This window comes from Bos taurus, chromosome 6 (assembly GCF_002263795.3).
Source record: "Bos taurus isolate L1 Dominette 01449 registration number 42190680 breed Hereford chromosome 6, ARS-UCD2.0, whole genome shotgun sequence".
Lineage (NCBI taxonomy): Eukaryota > Metazoa > Chordata > Mammalia > Artiodactyla > Bovidae > Bos > Bos taurus.
This window is the reverse complement of record NC_037333.1, coordinates 91,510,108-91,535,726: the sequence shown is the minus strand read 5'-3', so window position 1 is coordinate 91,535,726 and position 25,619 is coordinate 91,510,108. Positions and strand designations below refer to the sequence as shown.

At 42.2% G+C, this 25,619-nt stretch overlaps 1 protein-coding gene across 5 annotated transcripts in view; it reads right to left on the bottom strand.

The window, feature by feature from the left end:
• The window catches only part of SHROOM3 (shroom family member 3), a 329,119-nt gene that overhangs the window by 111,647 nt on the left and 191,853 nt on the right, over positions 1–25,619 (bottom strand). The window contains exon 1 of one of the 5 annotated variants that reach the window (XM_015471673.3): positions 14,366–14,471. Coding sequence (XP_015327159.2) covers positions 14,366–14,445 — 80 coding nt within the window. The 5' untranslated portion in view covers positions 14,446–14,471. 5 annotated transcript variants of the gene reach the window in all.

The following is a 25,619-nucleotide window of genomic DNA, read 5'->3' as shown; positions in this document are numbered from 1 at the left end:
CCATTCCTTTCCCCAAGGGGTCTTCCTGACCCAGGGATCAAACCTGGGTTTCGTGCATTGCAAGCAGACTCTTTATCATCTGAGCCACGAGGGAGGCCCAGCAAAAAGCATAAGCTCTTAGATTGGCAAACAAGGTCATCCTGTCTATCTATCCCGGATTTAGCATCCCCTGCCCAATACACACACACCCTCTAGGCTGCTTTTCATTTCTGCATCTTGTTTATGCTTCAGTGTTGCAACACTGAATTACACCTCTGTTCATCTTTTAAGACTCAGCTCAGTTTAGGCAACTCAGGAAAGCCTTCTCTGATGCTTTTGCTTTCTTGGGTTACCTCCCAAGCTAGGTCAGGCGCTCTCTCCCCTGACCATCTTCACATGCTTGCAGCTCCTGTATGTGTCTATTTCACTGCATCTGTTTGGCAATTTATTTATTAGTATTTCTCCCTTACTAGACTCTTCTCCATAAGGACAGAAAGCATGTCTTCTTCATCCTTCTGTCCCCATCACCTGGCACTGTGCCTGGCACACAGCTAGGGCTCAGGAATAAGTGAACGTGGCAGTGAAAACAACAGTGTGAGGCCTAGGCCATGCTTTTTGTGCACACCATGCTCCATCTCAAATATGCCCTATGTCTGAAACACTGGTTCTCAACTAGGGGTAATTTTGCTCCCAGGGGGACACTTTTCAGTACCTGGAAACCTTCAGGCTATCACGACGACGGGGGTGAGGGAGTGGTGGCGGCGGAGAGAGGGAATGTGCTTCTAGCATCCAGTGGATAGCGGCCACGGATGCTGTCTAACAGTGCCTAGGACAGCCCTACCACACAACCCACAACAGAGAATTATCCAGCCCCAACTGTTAATATTGATAAGAGCCCAAATTGAAAAATCCTGCTCTAGAACAGGATCTGGAACATGGAAGATCTCAATACAGGATTCCTGATGCTGGTGCCAGTGGCAGGAATGATAATCATGATATATATACATCATATAATTGGACAGCATACTGTTTTCAGTTTATTGAGCAGTTCTGCATCATATTCACTCACTTCACAGCATCAGGCCAGAGGGAGTTCCATTCTACTTTTACAAACACACTTTACATAAGGCAAAGTCCAGTGGAGTATGACACATGCCCTCTCTCTCCTAACACACACGTACACAACCTACCTGCTTCAGGCCTCCAACCCTGAACAACCAGCTAGAATGCCTGGACCATGTGGGTAAATCTGTTAGTTCACCAGCTATGGTGTTGTTGAAATACACACACACACACACTCAAAAGTATTTCATATCTTGTGTGAACTCATAACTTGAACACCCTCTCCAATAAGGCCTGGCCTCCCTGGGATCGCAAGGGAAGTGCAACAATGAAAACTTTCAAGCTGTCAGGTGAGTTTTTTTTATTAGCCATCTGACACAGCACAGGCGAGGCAGTAGCCTGTGACATGGCACACAAGCTGACCCACTTCTCAGGGAATGTCGTCCAGTCAATGACACATATACTAGAGTTACTTAATCATCTTGGGCGATTCTTTTCATCCACGTGTATTTCACCCTTGAGAGTTTGGAGATGAAGTGCATGGTGAAGGAGGCTGCCTAGAGGTAGCAAAACCAGGACGTAAGTTCTAAATTCACCAGAGTGACCCCTGCTTATAATTCAGCTGCATGACCCCCTGTCTGAACCCTGAGGCAAATTTATGATCAGTTTCTCATGGTTATCTTCAGCTCCTCTTTCAGCTGTCCTCTTATCAGTCCAGATGTCTTTTTGCTTTTGAGACAAGCCATTTTTCTTGTCTTACCAACTCCCTTTTTTCTTTATCTATTCAAATTATTAAACTGCTAAAACTGATTGCAAACTCTGGATATGTTCGTCCTTGCTTAATACACACTGGCATAGAAGTGGTGGGATCCATCTTTTTGGTAATTAAATTTAACACTCAACTCAGCCTAGAATTTCCAAGCTGAGATGAGGCATCCCCTTCTGCCAACACAAATCATATGGTGAAACCCTAACTTTCAATAAAGTAGCTTTGAGTCCTAATATAAGCAGGAATGACTTGCTTTATTCTTGAAAACCCTTTCAATTCTGAAATAATGGCTTTGTCCACCATTAAAACCATATCCAGGTAGAAGTTCAGGGGAGGTGAAGCTGGACTCTGTAAAGTTTCCCTTGCCAAGGACCTGATTTGCTGGATAGATAATCAACATCCTAAACTGATGTGTTATGATGGAAAATTTCCCCTTGGCTACAGTGCCATTAAACATTACCTTAAGGGAGTTCAAGTAAATGTGCGATGAAGAGGCTTCTGTTGGTTAAGCCGAGGATGTGGTATTCCTTAGCTTGGGCAATTAGCTCATTTAGAATTTAAACAAACAGAAAATGCAGCACTAGCCTGCTGATAGGTTTCTGGATGGCTTGTGAGCTACCCATCCAACTATCCTCAAGGTGGCAAAGGCATTACCCACTGATGTGCACGGGTGCACTGATGTACCCACGTGGTGGGAAGCCTTTTCCAGCTCAACAGTTCCCTAACTTCTTACTTATTATTAGTAGTAGTTTCGTCACTAAGTCACGTCTGACTCTTGTGACCCCACAGACTGTAGCCTGCCAGGCTCCTCTGTCCATGGGATTCTCCAGGCAAGAATACTGCAGTGGGTTGCCATTTCCTTACTTATTATGTGGTGTCAAAGACTGAATGTTTGTGTCCCTTGCCAAATTCATATGTTGAAACCCTAACCCCAATATGGTTGTACTTGGAGATAATGGCCTCTGAGAAAGTAGGGTTAAACAAGGTCATAAGGCTGAGGCCTTAATTTAAAAGGATTAGTGTCCTTCTAAGAGACACCCGGAGAAGGCAATGGCACACCACTCCAGTACTCTTGCCTGGAGAATCCCAGGGACGGGGGAGCCTGGTGGGCTGCCGCCTCTGAGTCGCACAGAGTCAGACACGACTGAAGCGACTTAGCAGCAGCAGCAGCAAGAGACACCAAGGGAAGACACAGGGAAGTCTGTCGCACTGCAGTCCATGGGGTCACAAAGAGTTGGATATGACTTAGCCACTGAATAACAACAACAAAAATAACAAGAGAACCAAAGAGCTCATTTCTCCTTTCTCTTTCCGCTACACTTTTGCATGTACCCAGGAAAGGCCACAGGGAGATACAGAAGGTGGCCATCTACAAACCAGGAAGAAAGCTCTCACAAGAAGTCAAGACTTGCTGAAACCTTGATCTTGATCTTGGACTTTTCAGCTTCCAGAACTGTGAGAATATAAGATTCTATTGTTTAAGCCATGCAGGCTATGGTATTCTGTTATGGCAGACTGAGCAGACTAATACAGATGGTTATTATGAACTGTTTTAAGAAGTGAACAACCTACCAAGGTTGCAATAATTACCATCCACAGCAATCACCTAATAACTGTTATTGTGTACATCACAGGTCATCAAAATACTAGATTTTAGGAATTAAGAAAATAATCCCACTTACAGTTGCATCAAGAATAAAGTATCTAGCAATAAATTTAACCAAGGAAGTGAAAGACACATACACTGAAAATTGTACAGTCACTGATGAAAGAAATTGTAGAAGACATAAATAAATTGTAAGATATTCTGTACTCATGTACTGGAAAAAGTAATAAAATTAATATTGTAAAATTTCCATATTACCTAAAGCCACTGATAGATTCAATGCAATCCCTATAAAAATTCAATTGGTATTTTTCATAGAAATAGAACAAATAATCCTAAAATTGTATGGAACTACAAAAGACCCCAAATAGACAAAGCAATCTTGAGAAGGACAAGCTGGAGGCATCACACTTGATGATTTTAAACTATATTACAAAGCTATTACCATAGCATATAATATATTATAATCAAAACAAAATGGTGTTGGCATAACAGCAGACACACAAAGGAACAAAATGGAAAGCTCAGAAATAAACCCATGCATATATGGCCAATTAATTTGTGACAAAGAGCCATGAATATACAATGCAAAAGGAAAATCTCTTCCATAAGTGATGTTGAGAAAACTGGACAGGCACATGCAAAGAATAAAACTGGACCAGTATCTTACACCACACACAAAAATCAACTCAAAATGGACTAAAGACTTGAACATAAGACCTGAAATCATAAAACTCTGAGAAGAAAACATAGCGGGTAAGCTCCTTCACATCCGTATGGCAAAGATTTTTAGATTTGACACCCAAAGCAGAAAAAAACAAGCAGAACTACATCAAACTAAAAATCTACACAGCAAAGGAAGCCATCAACAAAATTAAATGACAACCTATGGAATGGGAGAAAATATTTGCAAATCATATATCAGATAAGTGGTTAATATCCAAAATATATGAAGAAATCATACAACTCAGTAGTAAAAATCCCAAACAATCCAGTTAAAAAATGGGCAGAGGGTCTTCCCTGGTAGTCCAGTGGCTAAGTCTCCATGCTTCCAATGCAGGGGGCCCAGGTTTGATCTCTGGTGAGGGTAGAAGTTCCCACATGCCACAACTAAAGATCCTGCATGCCACAGTGAAGATGGAGGATCCTGCATGCAGCAACTAAGACCCAGCCCAGCCAAATATATAAATAAACAGAGAAACTGAACAGATATTTTTCTAAAGATATACAGATTGCCAATAGTACATGAAACAGTGCTCAGTATCACTAATTATCAGGAAAGTACAAATCAGAACCACAGTGAGATCTCTTCACACCTGTTAGAGTGGCAGTGTGGAGGTCCCTTAAAAATTTTAAATAGAGCTACCATAGGATCCAGCAATTCCACATCTAGGTGTTTATCTGAAAGAGATGAAGGCACTAACTTGAAAAGATACCTGCACTTCCATGTTCACTGTAGCATTATTTACAAGAACCAAAGGAGGAAAGCAATCTAAGCATCCACTAACGGGTGAATGGATTAAGAAGTCGTGTACATACACACAATGGAATATCATTCAGCCAGAAAAAAGAAGGAAAACCTGCCTTTTGTGACAACATGGATGGACCTTGAGGGAATTATGCCAAATGAAATAAGTAAGGCAGAGAAAAACAAATACTATATAATTATATAATCTCATTTATAAGTGAAATTAAAAAAAAAAACAAAAACCTCATAGATACAGAGAACAGATTGGTGATTGCTACACACAGGGAATAGGGGGTCTGGGATGAGTAAAATGGGTGAAAGTAGTCAAAAGGTACAAAATCATAAATATAAAATAATTAAGTGCTGGAGATGTGATATACTGCATAGTGACTTAGTTAACAATACAGGATTGTGTATTGGAAAGTTGCTAAGAGAAAAATAAAATTTAAAAGTTCTCATCACAAGAAGGGAGAAGGCAATGGCACCCCACTCCAGTACTGTTGCCTGGAAAATCCCATGGACGGAGGAGCCTGGTGGGCTGAAGTCCATGGGGTCGCTAAGAGTCGGACACGACTGAGCGACTTCACTTTCACTTTCCACTTTCATGCATTGGAGAAGGAAATGGCAACCCACTCCAGTGTTCTTGCCTGGAGAATCCCAGGGATGGGGGAGCCTGGTGGGCTGCTGTCTATGGGGTCGCACAGAGTTGGACATGACTGAAGCGACTTAGCAGCAGCAGCAGCAGCAGCACAAAAAAAGAATTGTATCAATGTGTGGTGATGAATGTCAGCTAAACTTATCGTGATCATTTCACAAGATATACATACATCAAATTATTATGTTGTACACCTAAAACTAATACAATGTTATATGTCTATTATATTTAAGTTTTTTAAAATGCTCACTTTTAACTCAGGATTTATTTTACGTCAGATGAGGAATCAACTGACAATTAATCTTATATATACACTACTTTTTATTATTATCATTTTAATATATTTATGGATCATTTTATCTAATTTGCAAGAAAAGATAATTTATCTTTCATGACATTATCTTATATTTATGTAATACATTTTTCCCAAGAAGTTCAAAGGATTTTTCCCAAAACTTCTCACTGGTTTTGATTGAAGCCCCAGGATCTGGGCAAAAGGCTGATTTCCATTGCCCTAGTTTTCATTAAATTTCATTTTGCTTTCTCTTGGTATTTGATGAGAGAAGCAGCCCTTTGATTTGGGGATCTTTTTAAAATTGACTTTGTTCTATTTTAATCCCAACTGCTCCAGGCATCATTAGCTCATCTTAATAGAAGTTTCAATTTCCTTTTATCCCTTTGAGCTTGGATTCCAATGTCCTCAAAGCAGCACCTTTTAATTGGCCTGGAAAAGGTCACCATTTCAAGGAAAGGAAGCCATATCATACATTTTACAGAGTCAATGAGGGTCTCTGAGATCAGACAGGGATGGTTGCAGAGGGGGGATTCACCCTCCAGCAAATGTTTAGGTGGCATGTGATTACCTCCTAAACATTTTCAATGTAATGTTCCATATAATTACATATACCCGCTCTTATTTCAACACATTCCCTGCTACAATCAATTGGCCTTTATTTAAAATTCATTTGTCTTTAAGATTTTGTTCTCCTTTTTTAGTTTAGCCAGTGGCTAAGGGGCAGTGTTAATTTGGACAGTGGTTTTTCCTTATATGTAATAACTTTCAGTGACACTCTCCTATACAGACACCCCAGTCATACGCTTTTTAGAAAATGATACAAGGACACCTAATGTATTCTCCTAATAAAAGGGCATCTAATGTATCAGATCAGATCAGATCAGTTGCTCAGTCGTGTCCGACTCTGTATAGATCTGATGTATTCTCTGCCTTCAGGAACTCCCTACCACATGTTGTCTTGTATATTCTAGCAGTAATTTCTCCAAAGTCTAAAGTGTAATCAAATCTTACATATACATGGACACAGTTTACCATCAAAGAAAGTTTTTGAGGGAAGCCTCCCTGATTACTTTACTTTCTTCTAGTGTTACAAAAGCTAATCTGGATCTAGAGTGGGTACCTAAATCCTGCAGTGGAGGAGGAGGTAGTAAACCTTTCAAGGATCTGAAAGAATTCAGAAACTTGACTCCATCGGGGCAGCAGTAAGGAAGGGAGGAGGAGAGCTGCTGAAAAAAATCCTAGTCTTTAAGGGGCTAGCCTTCCACTTCAAAGACTCACTGATGTAAAGAAATACTCTACAATATTTCATCTCTTTAATTATCAAGACACTCTTAAGAACCCTCAATATTTGGTACCTTAGGAGTCATTACTCAGACACTTATGAAAATTCAGCATTATTTTTTCCACACAATTCCTATCTTACAGATGGATCATGGATACATATTATGGAAAAGTAGTATATTAGAAGGATAATAGAATACACAATACACCTACAATACATCTAAATATCTAGGTCCACAGGTTTCTTTTTTCTATATTATTAAAAAAATAAATTGATAAAGTGATTTTTTTAAAACAAACTTTCCAGAATAAAGTTCCTTAGTGTCCCCTTCTTTTGAAGAGTTGGGTGGAATTCTAAGTTGAGTGAACCTAATAGAAGTAGACCATCAAGAACAAGACAAAAAACTGTCCTCACCTAGTTTGCACTGAAGCACTGTGCTCTGCTACATTCACCCACAAAAGAGAGTGACGTGGACATTTGGGAACACAGTCAAGGAAGAGAGACCTTAACAGCCTAGATCTCTGGATCATGACATGGAAATAACAGGTGAAGGAATTCAGTTCAGTTCAGTTCAGTCGCTCAGTCGTATTCCCACTCTTTGCGACCACATGAACCGCAGCATGCCAGGCCTCCCTGTCCATCCCGGAGTCTACCCAAACCCACGTCCATTCAGTCAGTGATGCCATCCGACTATCTTATCCTCTGTCATCCCCTTCTCCTCCTGCCCTCAATCTTCCCCAGCATCAGGGCCTTTTCAAATGAGTCAGCTCTTTGCATCAGGTGGCCAAAGTATTGGAGTTTCAGCTTCAACATCAGTCCTTCCAATGAACACCCAGGACTGATCTCCTTTAGGATGGACTGGTTGGATCTCCTTGCAGTCCAAGGGACTCTCAAGAGTCTTCTCCAGCACCACAGTTCAAAAGCATCAATTCTTCGGCACTCAGCTTTCTTTATAGTCCAACTCTCACATCCATACATGACCAGTGGAAAAACCATAGTATTGACTAGACGGACCTTTGTTGACAAAGTAATGTCTCTGCTTTTTAATATGCTGTCTAGGTTGATCATAACTAAAGACTAACTAACCTAGAAAAGATTTGGCAGAAAAATGTTAAATGTCTTCAAAAGGTCAGAAGATGGTGAAATGGAAAAACCATTCAATATCTTCTATTTGGTTCAAGAAGGATGAAAGGACTGAAGTTATGATGGAATTAGTATAAAGAAGAATACCACTGTAATTTGAAGTGGTCTGAAAATGAAATCGTGTGCTTTGGTACTTAGGGGTTCACTTTCCCAGACAGTGTTCAAGTACAGGCTGGCACACCACTCTAGTGAGCTGCTGTAAAATGCGTGAGACAAGAAACTGAACCACCTGCATTTTCAGTTTGCTTCTAACCCTCAAGTTCTATGAAAACGTCTGCCTTGGGGAAGATTATTTGATGCAACAAAATTAGGTACAGGCAAATAATTCAAATACTAACGGTTTCAGGGATCCAGGATGTAGGATTTGTGTAGGCTTTCCTACCACAAAGCTGGAGTTATTTTATTCCATTAAAATAGATTGAATGTTAAACCAGTCTATTTGTGCGTGTGTGCTAAGTTGCTTCAGTCAAGTCTGACTCTGTGCAACTCTATGGATCATAGTCCACCAGGCTCCTCTGTCCCTTGGATTCTCCAGGCAAGAATACTGGAGTGGGTTGCCATGTCCTACTCCAGGGGATCTTCTCTACCCAGGGACTGAACTCCCATCTCTTATGTCTCCTGGGTTGGTAGGTGGGTTCTTTACCCCTAGTGCCACCTGGGAAGCCCGTACTTGACTTAGATAAGACAAAGCAAAACAACAAAGTCCTCTTAAGGATGCTCCACCGAGACTGTTTATCTACACTCATCTACTTATATTGGCTCTTCTGAATGTCTGTGTGGGTTCTGTTGGGAGGAGGGATGCGGGCTTTATGCAGCCGTCATGTCACTCAGCTGGGATGTGGAGAAGGCTCCTCCACTCCCCGGAAGAGCCTTCAGCAGCTCCTCCCTGAGGGCCTCCATCAGTAGGGGAGGAACTAAATGAGGTTTGAGCCCTGAGAAGCATCATCTGACTGTTGAGAGGCAGTGGGTCAAACCCAGACCACCTAGTGACCTACAGGGAGGGGATGAAGAGAGAAACAGCAGAAAGGGAGGTGTTTCTTCAACAACTCTCTCTTCGTGCTGGTTATTTGTGAAGTGTTAGTCACTCAGTAGTGTCCGACTTTTGCGACCCCATGGGCTGTAGCCTGCCGGGGTCCTCTGTCCATGGGATTCTCCAGGTGAGAATACTGGAGTGGGTAGCCATTTCCCTTCTCCAGGGGATATTCCCAACCCGGGGATCAAACCCAGGCCTTGTGTATTGCAGGCAGATGTTTTACCATCCGAGCCACCACTTCACAGGTATTTGTGAAGTGCATCATAAAGAGAAGAATTAGAGCTCATCTTTACTAACTGTTACTCCACAATAGACCTCCACATGATGCTACAGAGACCACTTCATATTAATCCATTTAGGTAAAAGACTTGTAAAAGAGATAAAGAGATGGTGTGTTGCTAAAATACACTTAAAGAGCCAGGGTTCAAGTTCTGACTTTCTACTTTCTAATCTTGAGCAAGTAAATTGCTTAACCTCTCCAGGTCTCAGTTTCCTTGTCTATAAAATGGGACTAGGAACAGTGGCTCGCTCTCCCTGAGTACTAGATAAACGATAGCTCCTGTTACATTCACAGAAACAGAAAATTGAGTCCCTCCTGAACTTGCCTCTCCTTGAGTCCTGTCCAAGACACAAAAGGAACAATAGAGGCATTGAGCTAAGAATCTAGGTCACATCAGACCTGTGGCTTTGCTGATTGGAAAAGAACATGAACCCAGACTGGGGCGTGCTGAAAGGGAAAGCGAATCCTATACAACTTTTAAAGGAAAATAAAATGAAACTGTATTTTCTGACATGGAGAGGTGTCCAAAATTATTAAATGAAAATGCATGTTAGAGAACAATGTGATCATCTATTGGAAAAAAGGATTAATATTAACATACATAATATTATGTATGTTAACATACATATGGTAACACATCAACATCTATAAAAGAGAAGAGCTGGAGAAATTTCCACCCAACAATGGATAATGATTTGAGGAGCAGTTTAGGATTACATGGGACATTCACTCTATATCTGTTATCTGCTGTATCTGTTTATAAAGAACATTATTTATTTTTAAATTAGGAAAATCAATGTTTAAAAAGAAAAATCACACTATCCTATTACAGATTTTACATTGTACAGTATACTGATCACCTTCCACTGGGACAGGTAATTATAATGAGATAAACAAGTCCAGGAATGCTTCTCTATTCTTTCAAAATGACAACACAATGCATTTTAGAACCTCTTTCATCACACCATGAGTCCACCCATGAGCCTGTTAAGTAGGTATCTGTGGTTAACACTGTGGGCTGTGCTGCCTTCCATCCTGGTTTGAATCCTGGCTCTCTGTCTTCGTAACCGTAGGACCTTGGGCAAGTTCCTTAATCACTGTGCCTCAGTAACTTGACCTGTTAAATGGGCCAACTGTAGTACTTCAATGGGGTATTGTAGGTATGAACTGAGATACTCTAGGAAGCACTAAATAAAGAGTTTGGCTGTCATTATTTAATTCCTCATTTAGAGAAAATTGTGGATTCCAATGATACCTTTATCTCAAACAAAACAGCAAACTTCCCAGAATCCTGATATTCATCCCCAGTGGTGCCTCTGTAAGACTGGGATTTTATCACTTAATTCATAGAATGTTGCTGTTATCTTCCCATGTAGGCTTCTTACCCCAACATATCTTTCCTAGAACTGATGGATTCAGCTCTTTTGAGCTTTCCTGCTATCTCTTACGGTTTGGCTTAAATGGCTTCAGTAGCTTCCCACTGTTGAAAGCTTAAATGTCAAACATCTTCATCTGTCCCTTCATACACTGGCTTCATCCTACCTTACATATATATTTTTTTCTTTTTTTAGATTCTTTTCCATTATAGATCATTATAAGATATTGGGTATAATTTCCTGTGTTATACAGTTGGTCCTTGCTGTTTACCTATTTTGTAGATGTTAGTGTGTATCCAAATACCAAGTGTTAATTCCAAATTCCTAACTTATCTCTCCACCTCACATCATACCTTTCTTATCTGTGACACAGTATTTCTAACACAAACCCCCTGCTTCAGCCACACTGTTCCCTGAGAACCATAAGAGCATCCCTGATTCTGAGCTTTTGCCACAGGTCATTGTCTACCCCCTCACCTGTTAACCACCTCAGCTCAAGATTCCAGCCAGTAATACTAGATTCAAGAAAGCTGGCCTCTCACATCCACGGTTACCTCTATCTTGAAATCTTAGAGCATCTGACATCCTGGTCCACTCTCACTGGAAACTCAATTATAGTCACTGAGGGAGGTATCAGATGTAAATTCAACAAGCGTTTATGGATCAGACTTTGGGAATTGAGAGATGAAGAACACAAAGTCCCTATCCTCACTGAGCCCTGTGTTCTGTTAGAGAAGATAGAATGTAAGCAAATGGTCGTGTGGCCAGGAGTGGCCACATGCTTTGTCAGAGGCATATGCAAGGAACAACGGCGGCCCGAAGACCGTAGTAGTACTGTTAGTTGCTCAGTCATGTCTGACTCTTTGTGACCCCATGGATTGCAGCCTGCCAAGCTTCTCCTGTCCATGGAATTTTCCAGGCAAGAATACTGGAAAGGGTTGCCATTCCCAAAGACAAGAGACAACCACAGAAGAATGAATCAACATTAAGGGCTTCTCTTTCTCTCTCCCAACCAGATTTGTCCTTCCTCTGATCAAAAGCACAGAGCTTTTTGGATCTGAAATGTGTTAAGATCCTGTCCTACTTAAGGTCCCCAAATGACAGGCTCTGACTGGTTTCTCCTCTCTGGTACCAGCCTCTCCCTGGAGTATATTTCCACCTTCCCTGCTACTCAGTTCACCCCTGTCTGCCTATTTGTTTGTTTAAAATGTGAACCAACTGGTCAAGTACAGTAATCTAATTCTGCATTTGGTCTGAGGCCAACGCATTGAGGGCATTCAATAAATAATGGTGCTCGGTGTGCATTTCCTAGATCCTGGCTATGTAGGTCTGAGACGGCACTGGGATCCCAGGTGGCCAGCTTGAGAGAGGTGGTGGATGAAGGGTGGTAGGAGTCTGGAGGCCACGAAGGCAAATGTGTTCGGATTGTCTGACACAGAGATTATACACCTGTAGGGCTTGCCGAAGTGAAACCTACACATGCAAATATTATTCTACTGAGTCGGTTAGGGTGTGACCTTCTTCCTGACATCATTTTCCCAGATTCAATCTGGGTAAAAGTACATCAAGGCCTTACTCCCTATGAGCACACAGACCAGTGTTTACTTGTCTTCATTAAGGGAATTCTCTTTCCTGTGAGTGGGTGGTTCTGGGAGGGGCAAGGCAGGATTATCTGGGCAGTCCCAAAGGAGGAAGAGCATGAAGAAGACAGAAAATCCTCAGAATAGAATTTCCTTGACAATGTAGGTCCACCTAACCATCAATCCATTCATTCTTCTTATCTATCTACCAAGAGATTGGTGGTGAAGCTATAAAGATGAATGACATAAGTCCTCCTGGTTCAAGGGAGACACTCAAGAAAAATTTATGGAATTAATGATTTAAGAATATGCATTAGTTTTACTTTGATTACCATTTCCTACTGGAGAACTTTCTGTATGCCACATGTTATCAGCCCATAGTTAACAGAGGCATCACAGCCTGCGTAAAAAGGATCTTCCAGCATATCCCCTACATTCCTGAATTTAGATCCCAAATTGCTTTATTTTTAATGTTCTTCCCTATGTCTTCTCCCAATCTCCATTTATGATTCTACTGACTGATCTACTGTTTGGCTTCTCCAGGCTTCTGAATGATAATTCAAATACTGTTTGCTTTCAGGCTACACTGGCGGTTCCAACTTCGCCTCGAGCTCTCCCTTCTAAGCCCAGTTGTCTCAGACAGCAGGGGGCTGGAGAGAAGTCAAGGGAGTTGGCTCCATGTTCTAGCTAGATCACCTGGCTGGAGGGCAATCTGGCTTGTCTGGCTGCATCTCCCATTCCCCATCTGTAGAATGGTGATGAGGCCAACTGGCCCAGGGATCGAGCAAGGGTTGGTGAGCACATAACTGGAAGGGATGATGTATCCAAGAACAAAGCAACATCATGAGGTGAAATTCTGATTTTATGGTTCATCAATACCAAGTCTCATACTGTTTCTGGCTTTTCTGCTTCTGTGATTTTTGGCACGTGACTTCTAAGGAAGACATCCGGATAACGAGCACAACTCGTCTTCTCAAGCACAGACTCCCATATATAGAATGGACTTGGCACAAATCGGAACACCCGGGTGTAGCTGGCTGCTAATCAAACACCGCCAGCAGGTGAACAAGAACAGCACCTGGTTTGGAGAAGCACTTCTGAGGTGGGAGAACATTTTCTAAAGTGTCACTCAGAGCTGGATTCAATTAAACTACAAGTTTGAAAAGAACTCATGCTACAAAATGAGAAATCCCTCTTGATGCTTAAAGATGCAGAATCTCAGCAGATTACAGCTACCACAAAAAGCAAGACAAAAACCACACACACACACAAAGACACCAGTGAATTATTTTGTTTCCCTTGCAGAGTATACAAAACAAATTCTTTGATCATGAAATGTGGAAGTCACTCTAAAAGAAAACTCCCTTTTCTATCTGATTGTAATATCTGGCAGCTGACAAATATGTTAGTCATGTACACAAAAGAGCAGCTAAAATCCAAAACAAATACTGCTCTCATAAGTGGAATAACAATTGGCAAAAATCAATGTCCAGTAGAGTATGGACAACTGTAGTTGTTCCTCTATTGCAATGTTTAAGCTTAAGAAGGAACAAGCAGCTATTTCTATTAAAAAAAAAAGAAAAAGAAAATTTCCAGAAACAGAATTCTTCTCGAAGAAAGGCCATTTAACCTAAAATCGTCCCCCAGGTTGCTGGAAGATACATTCAACACCCATGTTTGGTCTTGTGTGCCACGCAATACTTTCAATTTACCTAATGGAATAAGTAAGAGTACTTTCTGCTGTATTACTGCCTTCACATTCGCCACCTCTCCCCAGAAGCCCTCACGGAGGAAATTGACTAATAGGAAACAGAGGCCAAGGGCTGCCCTCACTTACGGATTTTGCCGCCTTCTCGAGTTTTGGGTCCCAAGCCTGGGGAACATCAGAGCCAGGCAGCCGCCCTTGCTTAGCACCATATCCGAAACAGGCCAGCAACAAGATTGGGATGGGAGAGGAGGACAGCCCAGAGGGAAGAGGAAGAGGCTCTTACTCACCATCCACTCAGAGCTGGCACTGGTTCTAAAAACAACAGCACTCCCCCACACAGGGGCACCTCCCCGCCACCTTGCCTCAGCTCCCATTTGCAGTAACAGGCTGTGCTGCGGGCAAGAAAGGAAGAGAGCTGGACGAGGGGAGATGGCCAACAGGTGGGAAACAAACCAGAGACCCCAAGCACATCTCAGAGAAATATTCGTTTCCTTGGGGGCACGGCGATTCCAGGGGCTTTTCAACAAAATGTAAACCCCTCCAGAGCAGGGACCGGGGAGGTATACATGGATTGATCAGGTACTCAGTACAGGGCTATGGGCTTCTGCTTAGCTATAACCAGAACCTCCTGCCAAAGGTGGGAGCAGTTCTTTGAGACCCAAGTTATGGAGGTTTCTGAGACCCCCCTCCCTCAAAAACCTGGCTTCTGGCTGCTTCAAGGGTTGTTGTTGTTTAGCTGTTGTGTCCTACCTCTTTGAGATCCCAAGGACTGTAACCCACCAGGCTCCTCTGTGCATGGGGGTTTTTCAGGCAAGAATACTGGAGTGGGTTGCCATTTCCTTCTCCAGGGGATCTTCTCAGATCAAGGATTGAACCCGCATTTCCTGCATTGGTAGGCAGATACTTTACCACTGAGCCACCTGGAAAGCCCTGCTTCTAGGGTACTGCCTTATTCTTATTCACTCTCTTCCCCTAAAGCCCATTCCAGTTTCTATAGAGACAAGGGTTCCTAGGTTCATAGAGTTCTGGGTTGTCTGTGTCACTCATGACCTAAAACCCCTCTCTCCTCAAGAGGTCAGTTTGAGGATTGGCAAAAGCTATAAAATTTTCAGAAGTAGTAAATATACCATCTCTCTTGATCTGATCCATGGGGACTCATTCCTACAATCAGACTGCAGGGGAAGAAGATCTGAAGGGATCATTTCATTTCTACCTTTTTTAATTTCCTTAAAAAAAATTTTCAGTCATGTCACCTTATTTCCTCAAGGTAATTTTCAAGTTTTGCAAGTGAAGACTCAAGAAAATGAGACAGGATGGTCTTCACAAACGACTCATGGTATTTAAAGTATTGAATCTACCTGGCCTGATCCCATCGCATGATAGACAATTAACCTTCAACTTGATCCCTTGAAAGAATATTTTGACTATAAGAATTTTTAATTTCTTTAACACTTTCGCCCACAGTATGAAAGCAATCCAAGCACTAAATATAACTAGTGGCCCAGCAATCCAACCACTCTCTCTTTTTAGGAGTAAATGGAGCATGCAATATCAGACAATTCATTTCTGAAGTTTCTATGCATTCGGTGCTATAAAAAAAAAACTAGGATCGACAAAAATAGAGCTTGAAGTCTCTCGTTGACTCACCTAACAGGCTTGGCAAAAGCTTTCTCTGACGTTCCCAAGAAGACAACTTCTTAGGTGTCCAGGTCCCAGTCACTCCACCCAACCTCCAATCCCAATTCAGGCTACGGGGTGTTGCCTAGTTCCCCTGGGCTATCCAGATGCCACTCATTGCAGAGATTCAGAGTCATTAAATCCTGCCAGACTTGACCTGGAGACCTGGGAGGGGAAAGGCAGTAGAAGAGGCACTGAACCCAGAACCTTGCATACTCCTTTCAAGACTCAACAACACACACTGACTTAGCAAGGTTCCTCCAGTTCCTGGCTTTGATTCATCATCCCCAGGCTTCGTAATGAGGGTGTCTCCCCAGCACAATTGAAAGGGTTTTGCCTCACTTCCAATCAAGGACTTCCCACAACCTCTAAAGTTTGGAATCATCCTAGAAAACATAGGTTCATCATTTGGGGCAGAATTTCTGCCTTCATAGTTGTTTCTCCTTTATCAAATCTCTCATTGGCCAGTGGAGTAAGTGACTGTGAGGTTGCATCAGCTTCTAAAGCCCTATCCTTCTTCTTAAACTAACATCAACCTCTGTAGAGGCCACATGGAGAAAGGAAACACTGAATTTCACACAAGAAAAGGAGAGAAGGAGGACTTTCCTGGTGGCCCAGTGGATAAGAATCTGCCTGCCAACACAGGGTACACAAGTTCGATCCCTGGTCCAGATAGAGTCTATATGCCTCGGGGTAACTAAGCCCATGCACCACAACTACTGAACCCACATGTCACAACTACTGAAGTCCGTGCACCTAGAGCCTGGGCTCCACAAGAGAAGCCGCAGCAATGAGAAGCCCATGTACTGTAACTAGAGAGTGGCTCGTACTCCTCACAACTAGAGAACAAAAGGCCCAACAATCAAAAATAAAAATTAAAAAAAGTGCTTTTAAAAAGAGGGAGAGAAGGAGCCTGAGTTATTCAGAGTGGTCTCTTTCTTGAGATGTTTCCTTCCCCTAAACATAATGATACTTCTCTTGTCCTCATTTTTGCTACCAAGGTCCCATTCCTGATTACATTACCAGGGTGAGGCCAAGACCTCAAACTTTGTTTTCATTAGACCTAGAAAAACATGCAACACCGAGAGGCCTTCTCTATCAGTGCAAGTGCTGGGGTTCAACCCTTCCAGGGACATTTTTCCATGACATAGGATGAAGTGAAAGTTGCTCAGTCATGTCCGACTCTTTGCAACCCCATGGACTCTTCAGTCCATGGAATTCTCTAGGCCAGAATACTGGAGTGGGTAGCTTTTCCCTTCTCCAGGCAATCTTCCCAACCCAGGGATGGAACCCAGGTTTCCCACATTGCAGGCAGATGCTTTACCAGCTGAGCCACAAGGGAAGCCCATTCAGAAAAGATGCCCATTCAGAAAAGCACTGTCATATCTTCTTTCTTGTGAAAACTATTGGTTACTTAAATAAAACTGTATGTTATACAGAACTATCTTTTTCCCCATTTAGGAGTGAATACAAATACTATAATTCTAGGGAAATTATAGGCAAATGGGATTGCTAGGCAGATTAGGAAAAGTGACTTTAAATTAGTAGTAATTTCAAGGATGAAGTAAAAGCCTGCTTTTGAGTCTCTACCTATACTTTCTGTGAAAATAACTACACAGGATGTCCATTAAATACTTACTAACTTGTTTCCCCTTGGGTTGCTAATGGTCAGAGTATTTGTTAAACAACAAATGAACTTGCCCTTAAAAATCAAAATTAAACACTGTATATCTATACTTTCCTTTTGGAAAGCTTTTGGTATTTTTTGACCTGACGGCTAGTAAATGCGATGGTTGATGGATTGGTTGCTTTTATTACCTTCCAGACAGACTCTTATTTTAGGTGTGGTCAAAGTGAAAATATGAGGAGTAATAAGCTCATAGGAGTAGTCCTTATCCTGTAAATTAGAACAGCCTAGCAGTCATTGGAAGTGCCCAAGACTGGAATTGTTGTTTTAATCTGAAAATGACAACACAGAACACAGCCAACAGGCATGCAGCACTTTATCATGGGTGATGCAGCTTTAATTGGTATGTAGAAGGCATACCTATGGAATTAGTTCTTGGAGTATAAGCCAATCAGATCACTTTCAACATTTCTCAATGTTTAGTTTCATCTTATAATTAAGTAACAATGATCATTTCCTGGCAGCTAATGACTGGCTAGAGGAGTTAGAAGCTTCATTAGGTTTATAATTTATTAAATTCTAAGCTCCTCCTCTGCAGTGTTTCAAAAAGAGAAAGCAACCTCAAATTCCAAAATGATTAAAGACAACCTTCAACCATATTTCATATGTATAAGTGTTCACTTGTTCGTCAAAGGCTGACTTTATTATTTTCTGAGTTTAAAAAAAACAACTGTGTATTATTATATAAGCAGGAAATAATGATGTTGATGTAGATTTGACAGAGATCTATTAAACTATGTTAACACACATACATGCATACGCTAAAACCAAAGTAGAGTGAATAGCTCATGCTTCCTTTAAGATTCTTTCTGTGACAATTTCAAACCGTTGACTATTCATTAATTTGAGCAGTAGTATACTCTTTTACTTCTTGCCCACGTTTTATGCATTATAACTTTTGTGCACTTTTGTATCAGCACTGGTTTTATCAAATGTCATCTGCTTTTCTTTTCTGGAATCTCCTTTTCACATGCCTTGTGATAAAGGATGTTGAAGAGCTAGTTTCTGGAGCTTTCAGACTGCCTGAGTTCCAAACGCAAACTGCCATGTAAGCATGATTTTTGTTATTTGGGTGAGGAGAGCTATAAAATTTGAAATTTTGCTGAAAAACAAGCATTTCCAGTACAAACTGTGTTGCAAGATTTCAATGGTAAGTTAGTTACCTGGATTTCAAAGAGTGCAGTGTGACCTTATTGAAAGGGGTATGACAGTCCCTACTTTGTAAGGTAAGGATTCAGTGAGTTATTATATTACAGCTCTAAGAACACACTCCGTGTGTATGTCTGTATGTGTGTGTGTGTGTTCAGTCACCCATTTATGTCCAACTCTTAGAGACCCCATGGACTATAGCCTGCCAGGCTTCTCTGTCCATGGAATTTTCCAGGCAATAATACTGGAGTGGGTTGTCATTTCCTCTTCCACAGGATCTTCCTGACCCAGGAATCCAACCTGCATTTCTTGCATCTCCTGCATTGCAGGCGAATTCTTTACCATTGTCCCACCTGAGAAACTCAAGCAGCACACTAAGTGCTCTGTAAATGCTGGTTTTTCATTATTATTGCCTCATGTTCTACTTGGTTCTGCTGTAGGAGACAGACCCAAGAAACTAGTGGAAGTGAAAGTTGCTCAGTCATGTCCTACTCTTTGCGACCCCATGGGCTGAATAGTCAATGGAATTCTCCAGGCCAGAATCTGGAGTTTGTAGCCTTTCTCTTCTCCAGGGGATATTCCCAACCCAGGGATCAAACCCAGGTCTCCCTCAATGCAGGTGGATTCTTTACTAACTGAGGCACTAGGGAAGCCCAAGGATAATTAGGAGTAGCATGGATAATATCAGGGTGACTCTGTGAAAGCTTAATCCCCCAAGTAGACACTATAGAGGTCAAATTCCCTAGGAATGTATATTAGTTTTGATTCACCATTCTAAAACCTGAGACTAGGAGACTTTCTAGCAGTTTAGTAATGGTCCTGCCTCATGACAAAATCTCCAGCTAAAATGGTCATAGAAACCATCCATGTTATACTGAGTGAAGTAAGTCAGACAGAGAAGGAGAAATCATATGACATCCATTATATGTAGAATCTAAAACCAAATGATATAAAATGAACTTGCTTTCAAAACAGGAAGATACAGAGATCAAATTTATGGTTGCTGGAGGGAAGGAGAGAGGGAAGGGATAGTTAGAAAGGTTTGGATGGACGTGTATACACTGCTATATTTAAAGCGGATAACCAACAAGGACCTACTATATATATATAACACAGGGAACTCTGCTCAATGTTATGTGGCAGCCGGGATGGGAAGAGAGTTTGGGGGAGAATGGATACATGTATATACATGGCTGAGTTCCTTCACTGTTTACCTGAAACTATCACAACATTAATTGACTATCAGTTCAGTTCAGTCACTCAGTCGTGTCCAGCTCTTTGCGACCCCATGAATCGCAGCACACCAGGCCTCCCTGTCCATCACCAACTCCCAGAGTTCACTCAAACTCACATCCATTGAGTCGGTGATGCCATCCAGCCATCTCATCCTCTGTCGTCCCCTTCTCCCGCCCTCAATCCCTCCCAGCATCAGTCTTTTCCAATGAGTCAACTCTTCGCATGAGGTGGCCAAAGTATTGGAGTTTCAGCTTTAGCATCAGTCCTTCCAAAGAAATCCCAGGACTGAATTCCTTTAGAATGGACTGGTTGGATCTCCTTGCAGTCCAAGGGACTCTCAAGAGTCTTCTCCAACACCACAGTTCAAAAGCATCAATTCTTCGGCACTCAGCCTTCTTCACAGTCCAACTCTCACATCCATACATGACTACTGGAAAAACCATAGCCTTGACTAGATGGACCTTTGCTGGCAAAGTAATGTCTCTGCTTTTGACTATACCCCAATACAAAATAAAAGCTTTTTTTTAAACTGTGGCAAATTTTCAATAAATGTTGTGTGCGTGTGTGCTAAGTCGCTTCAGTCATGTTCAACTCTTGGTGAACCTATGGACCATAACCCTCCAGACTCCTCTGTCCATTGGTTGCTCCAGGCAAGAATACTGGAGTGGGTTGCAATGCCTTCCTCCAAGTGATCTTCCCAACTCAGGGATAGAAGTTCCAAAAAAAATAAAGAAAGAAACCATCCATGTGGATACACTTACCACTTTATCATCTCCTGCTCTCTCTTCAACCCACTGCAGTCCAGCTGTCATCCTCAGCACTCCCTTGCCACTGCTCCTCTCACAGTCACATCATTCTCTGTTTGCCAAGGTCAGTGCTTTGTGATCATCTCATGAGATCCCTTGGCAGCAGCATACAACACACATGGCTGTTCGCTCCTTGAGAAACACTGTTCTTTCTCGACTTCAACACCACCACACCCTACTGAGTTTTGCCTCCCTCTAATTTACTGACAGTTGCTTTCCACCTGCCTTTGCTGAGTCTTCTTCCTCTCAAGCTTGCTGTGCCTTGGGGTTTGGTCTTCACATCTTTTCTCTAGTTACACTCTCTCTGATGAGTGAATCAGGTCCTGCGACTTTAAATAAACACTTTTTATATATGGATGACTCTCAACTTTCTCTTCTCAGCTCTGACCTCTCCCCTGGACTCCAAATTCTTATATACAACTACCTACCCAGATATCTGATTGGCTTATCAAAAATTCTATGTTTGAAAGGACTTCCCTGGTGATCCAGTGGCTAAGACTCCACACTCCCAATTCAGGGGGCTCAGGTTCGATCCCTGGTCAGGGAACTAGATCCCATATGTCACAACTAAGAGTTCACATGCCACAGCTAAAAGACCCTGAGTGCCACAACTAAGACCCAGGACAGTCAAATAAATAAATATGTTAAAAATATCTTTGAAATAGAACTCTTGCTTCTGTTATTCCCTGGCACCCCCACCCCTATCCTCCAAACCTGCTGCTTTCCAGCTTTCTCCATCTTAGTTCCCTCCTTTAACCTTTTATTCAGTCCCTCAGTAGGTTGCATGAGTGTGTGCATGCTAAGTTGCTTCAGTCATGTCCAACTCTTGTAGCCCACCAAGCTCCTCTGTCTGTGGGATTCTCCAGGCAAGAATACTGGAGTGGGTTGCCATGCCCTCCTCCAGGGGATCTTCCCGACCCCAAGATTGAACTTGCATTTCCTGCGGCTCCTGCATTGCAGGCACATTCTTTTACCACTGAGCCACCAGGGAAGGTTAGGTGATGCTATCTCAGAAATCTGTCTCCAATCTCAACACTTCAGCCATCTCCACTGCTACCCTCCTAGAAACAAGCTACTACCACATCCTCAGATTAGTGTAACAGTGTCCTCACTGGTCTCCCTGTGCCTACACATGCCCTTATATAGTCTAATCCTCAGAAAGGAATCTCAGTGTTATTTGAAAGAAATCAATTAAAATTTTTGTTTTCTGACATGTACACACTGCTATGGGCTTCTTTGGGGACTCAGCAGTAAAGAATCTTCCTGCCAATGCAGAAGATGATCTCTGGGTCAGGAAGATCCCCTGGAGAAGGAAATGGCAACCCACTCCAGTATTATTGCCTGGGAAATCCCATAGACAGAGGAGCCTGGTGGGCTACAGCTCATGGGATTGCAAAGAGTCAGACATGATTGGGTGACTAAACAATGACAAACTGCTGCATGCATGTGTGCATGCTAAGTTGCGTTAGTCGTGTCCAACCCCTTGTGACCCCACGGACTGTAGCCCACCAGGCTCCTCTGTCCAAGGGACTCTCCAAGTGAGAATAATGGAGTGGGTTGCCATGCCCTTCTCCAAGGGATCTTCCTGACCCAGGGACTGAATCTCGATCTCCCTCATTGCAGGTAGATTCTGTACCATCCAAGCCACCAGGGAAGCCCTAAAACACTGCTATATTTATTTATTTGCTTATTTTTGGCTGTGCTGAGTCTTCGTTGCTACATGCGGGTTTTCTCTAGAAATACCTTACCTATCTTATTTACCACTGCATTTCCCATATAGAGGGAAACGCCTGGCTGGTGGTGGGTACTCTATAAATATCTGTAGAATGAATGAATGATTTCTAAGTGTAAAAACAGCGGGGGCAACGCTTTAGTTGTGGCACATGGGCTCAGTGGCTCCAAGGCCTGTGGAATCTTCCCGGACCAGGGATAGAACCCATGTCCCCTGCATTGGCAGGTGGATTCTCATCCACTGGCCACCAGGGAAGTCCCTCAAAGAAATCAATTTGGTAATATTGTTGCCTTGCATAAAATCCCCCAATGGCCTCCTGCTACACTTGCACCACAATTCAGTTCCTTACTGGGGCCTATGAGGCCCTTCACCATGTGGCCCCAGCCTATGTTGTTCACGAGGCTTCAGCCATACTGGCCTTTCATTTCCTCCAACAACCTAAGACTGCTCCCACCTCAAGGTCCTAGCTCTTGAATTCTCCCCCTGCCTGGAATGCCCCACACCTCCATATGGCAGGCTCCTTCTTATTTAGGTTTTAGTTCAAAATTCACCTGACCTTCTCTGACCCTCATACCTCAGGTAGCCCACCAATCTCTATCATATGACCCTGTTCTATTTTTTTCACAGCAAAAATTACTATCTGGAGTTATCTTCTCCACTTATTTGTTCACTTGTCTATTATCTACATGATCCCATGAGAATGTAAGGTCTATGAAAACAAATACCTTACCTATCTTACTTACCACTGCATTTCCCATACAGAGGGAAACACCTGCCTTGTAGTGGGTACTCTATAAATATCTGTTGAATGAATGAATGAATGAATGATCTCTAAGTGTAAAAGCAGTCTGCAAATTCTATATAATGACCCACTAGAATTCAACAACCAATCCAAATAATTTAGGAATTCATCCTAAATCCTTGTTACTGCCACCATCATCTACAGAATACAAACAAAGAGAACCCTATACTGGAAGGAACGTCTGCCCAGGGGACATCTCATTGCCATGATTTTAAGACCTAAAACTTAGGTTTCTGAATACATTGCTGCTGCTGCTGCTGCTGCTAAGTCGCTTCAGTCGTGTCCGACCCTGTGTGACCCCATAGACGGCAGCCCACCAGGCTCCCCTGTCCCTGGGATTCTCCAGGCAAGAACACTGGAGTGAGTTGCCATTTCCTTCAATGCATGAAAGTGAAAAGTGAAAGTGAAGTCGCTCAGTAATGTCCAACTCTTAGCAACTCCATGGACTGCAGCCTACCAGGCTCCTCTGTCCATGGGATTTTCCAGGCAAGAGTACTGGAGTCTTAACACATTAGAACTAACTAATTCATCCACATGTCCCCAAAGACATGGCTATTTTGTTGATTCTTATTCTGGAGGGTCTGACTCAGGCCCCAGGTTTTAGACAGTTTTTAAGCTTTACATGAACCCTAGGATCTCCCCTCCTCCGTAGGCTGCTCTTCAGGAGCTCTTGATTTACCTCCTGGAACTAGTCAGGAAGCCAGAAGGAAGTCTAAGAAAAATGTTAGAGAAAAACCCATGCCAGCATCTGCCAAAGTGATGTGAGCTTAACAATAACAAACAATATAACACGGGCAAATATGGACTATGTACTGTGACAGGTCTATAGAGTTCTGAGAAACACAATCATAGACTCATCATTTGTGGAAATAACTCATCATTTGAGCTTTTTAGACAGATTCCCAACAGTCTGAATTAAAATCCCAAAGTTCTGTGCAGACGGTCTGTGATTACAAATTCAAGAAATGATGAGACCAGGCTAATGGTGGCCACAGCAAAAGATAGCATTCAACAATGATAAGGGCAAACTTACAATGCCTGGGAAAATAATGAAGCTCTTATTATAATGGAAAAGTATATAGTGAGAACAGGGCTTTGGCACAGACCAACCAAATTTCAAACCTCAGATCCGTCATGAACCATGTGATCTTGGAATCTGTTTCACCTCCTTCAACTGTAAAGAGGGACCAGTACATCTACCTATCATGGTTGCTGAGATGATCAGAGATGAAGCAGCAAAAATGTCTGATATCAACTCCACATAAATGGAAATTATAACTACATTATAATTCTACCTAACTTACACTGAAATTATATTTCTAAATTCCACCAACTTCTTTTTCTTTTTTCCCAACAATTTCTTACTTGCCATTTCTTAACTGAAAACATTGTTATCAGAGATTTTTTTCAGCGCAACTTGGAGGTGAATAGCAAGCAGAATTTAAAACAGGCAGTGGGTATGTATATTTAAGAAGGATGGGGAACACGTGTACACCCGTGGCGGATTCATGTTGATGGATAGCAAAACCAATACAATATTGTAAAGTAAAAAATAATAATAATAATAAATAAATGATAAATGGTTAAAAAAAAAAAAAAAAGAAGAAGGACTAGTTTAAGGAAGCGGAGAAGGCAATGGCACCCCACTCCAGTACTCTTGCCTGGAAAATCCTGTGGATGGAGGAGCCTGGTGGGCTGCAGTCCATGGGGTTGCGAAGAGTCGGATAGGGCTGAGCGACTTCACTTTCACTTTTCACTTTCATGCATTGGAGAAGGAAATGGCAACCCACTCCAGTGTTCTTGCCTGGAGAATCCCAGGGATGGGGGAGCCTGGTGGGCTGCCGTCTCTGGGGTCGCACAGAGTCGGACACGACTGAAGCAACTTAGCAGCAGCAGCAGTTTAAGGAAGAACAGTTTAAAGTCACTTTTTAGTGGAAATGAAGAAACAAGGAACATGTGTGGAACTCAAACTTCAATACCAACAATTAGTGTTCAGACAAGTTGGATTACTTTTAAGGGAACAGATGATCCACTGTCACTAAAGAGGCAAATTTTAAAATAATCTCGTCCTAGAGATGGAAAATCCCATGATTATTTTTACCACTTGGAAGCACTGTTCACTTGGAGTGATTTTTCTTTCTTTGGATTTCCTAGTGTTGTGGATTGCATGATTGAGGATTAGCCCTGGGGGCTACTGTTGGCCCTACTACTGCTGCTGCTGCTACTGCTAAGTCTCTTCAGTCATGTCTGACCCTGTGTGACCCTATAGACGGAAGTCCACCAGGCTCCCCTGT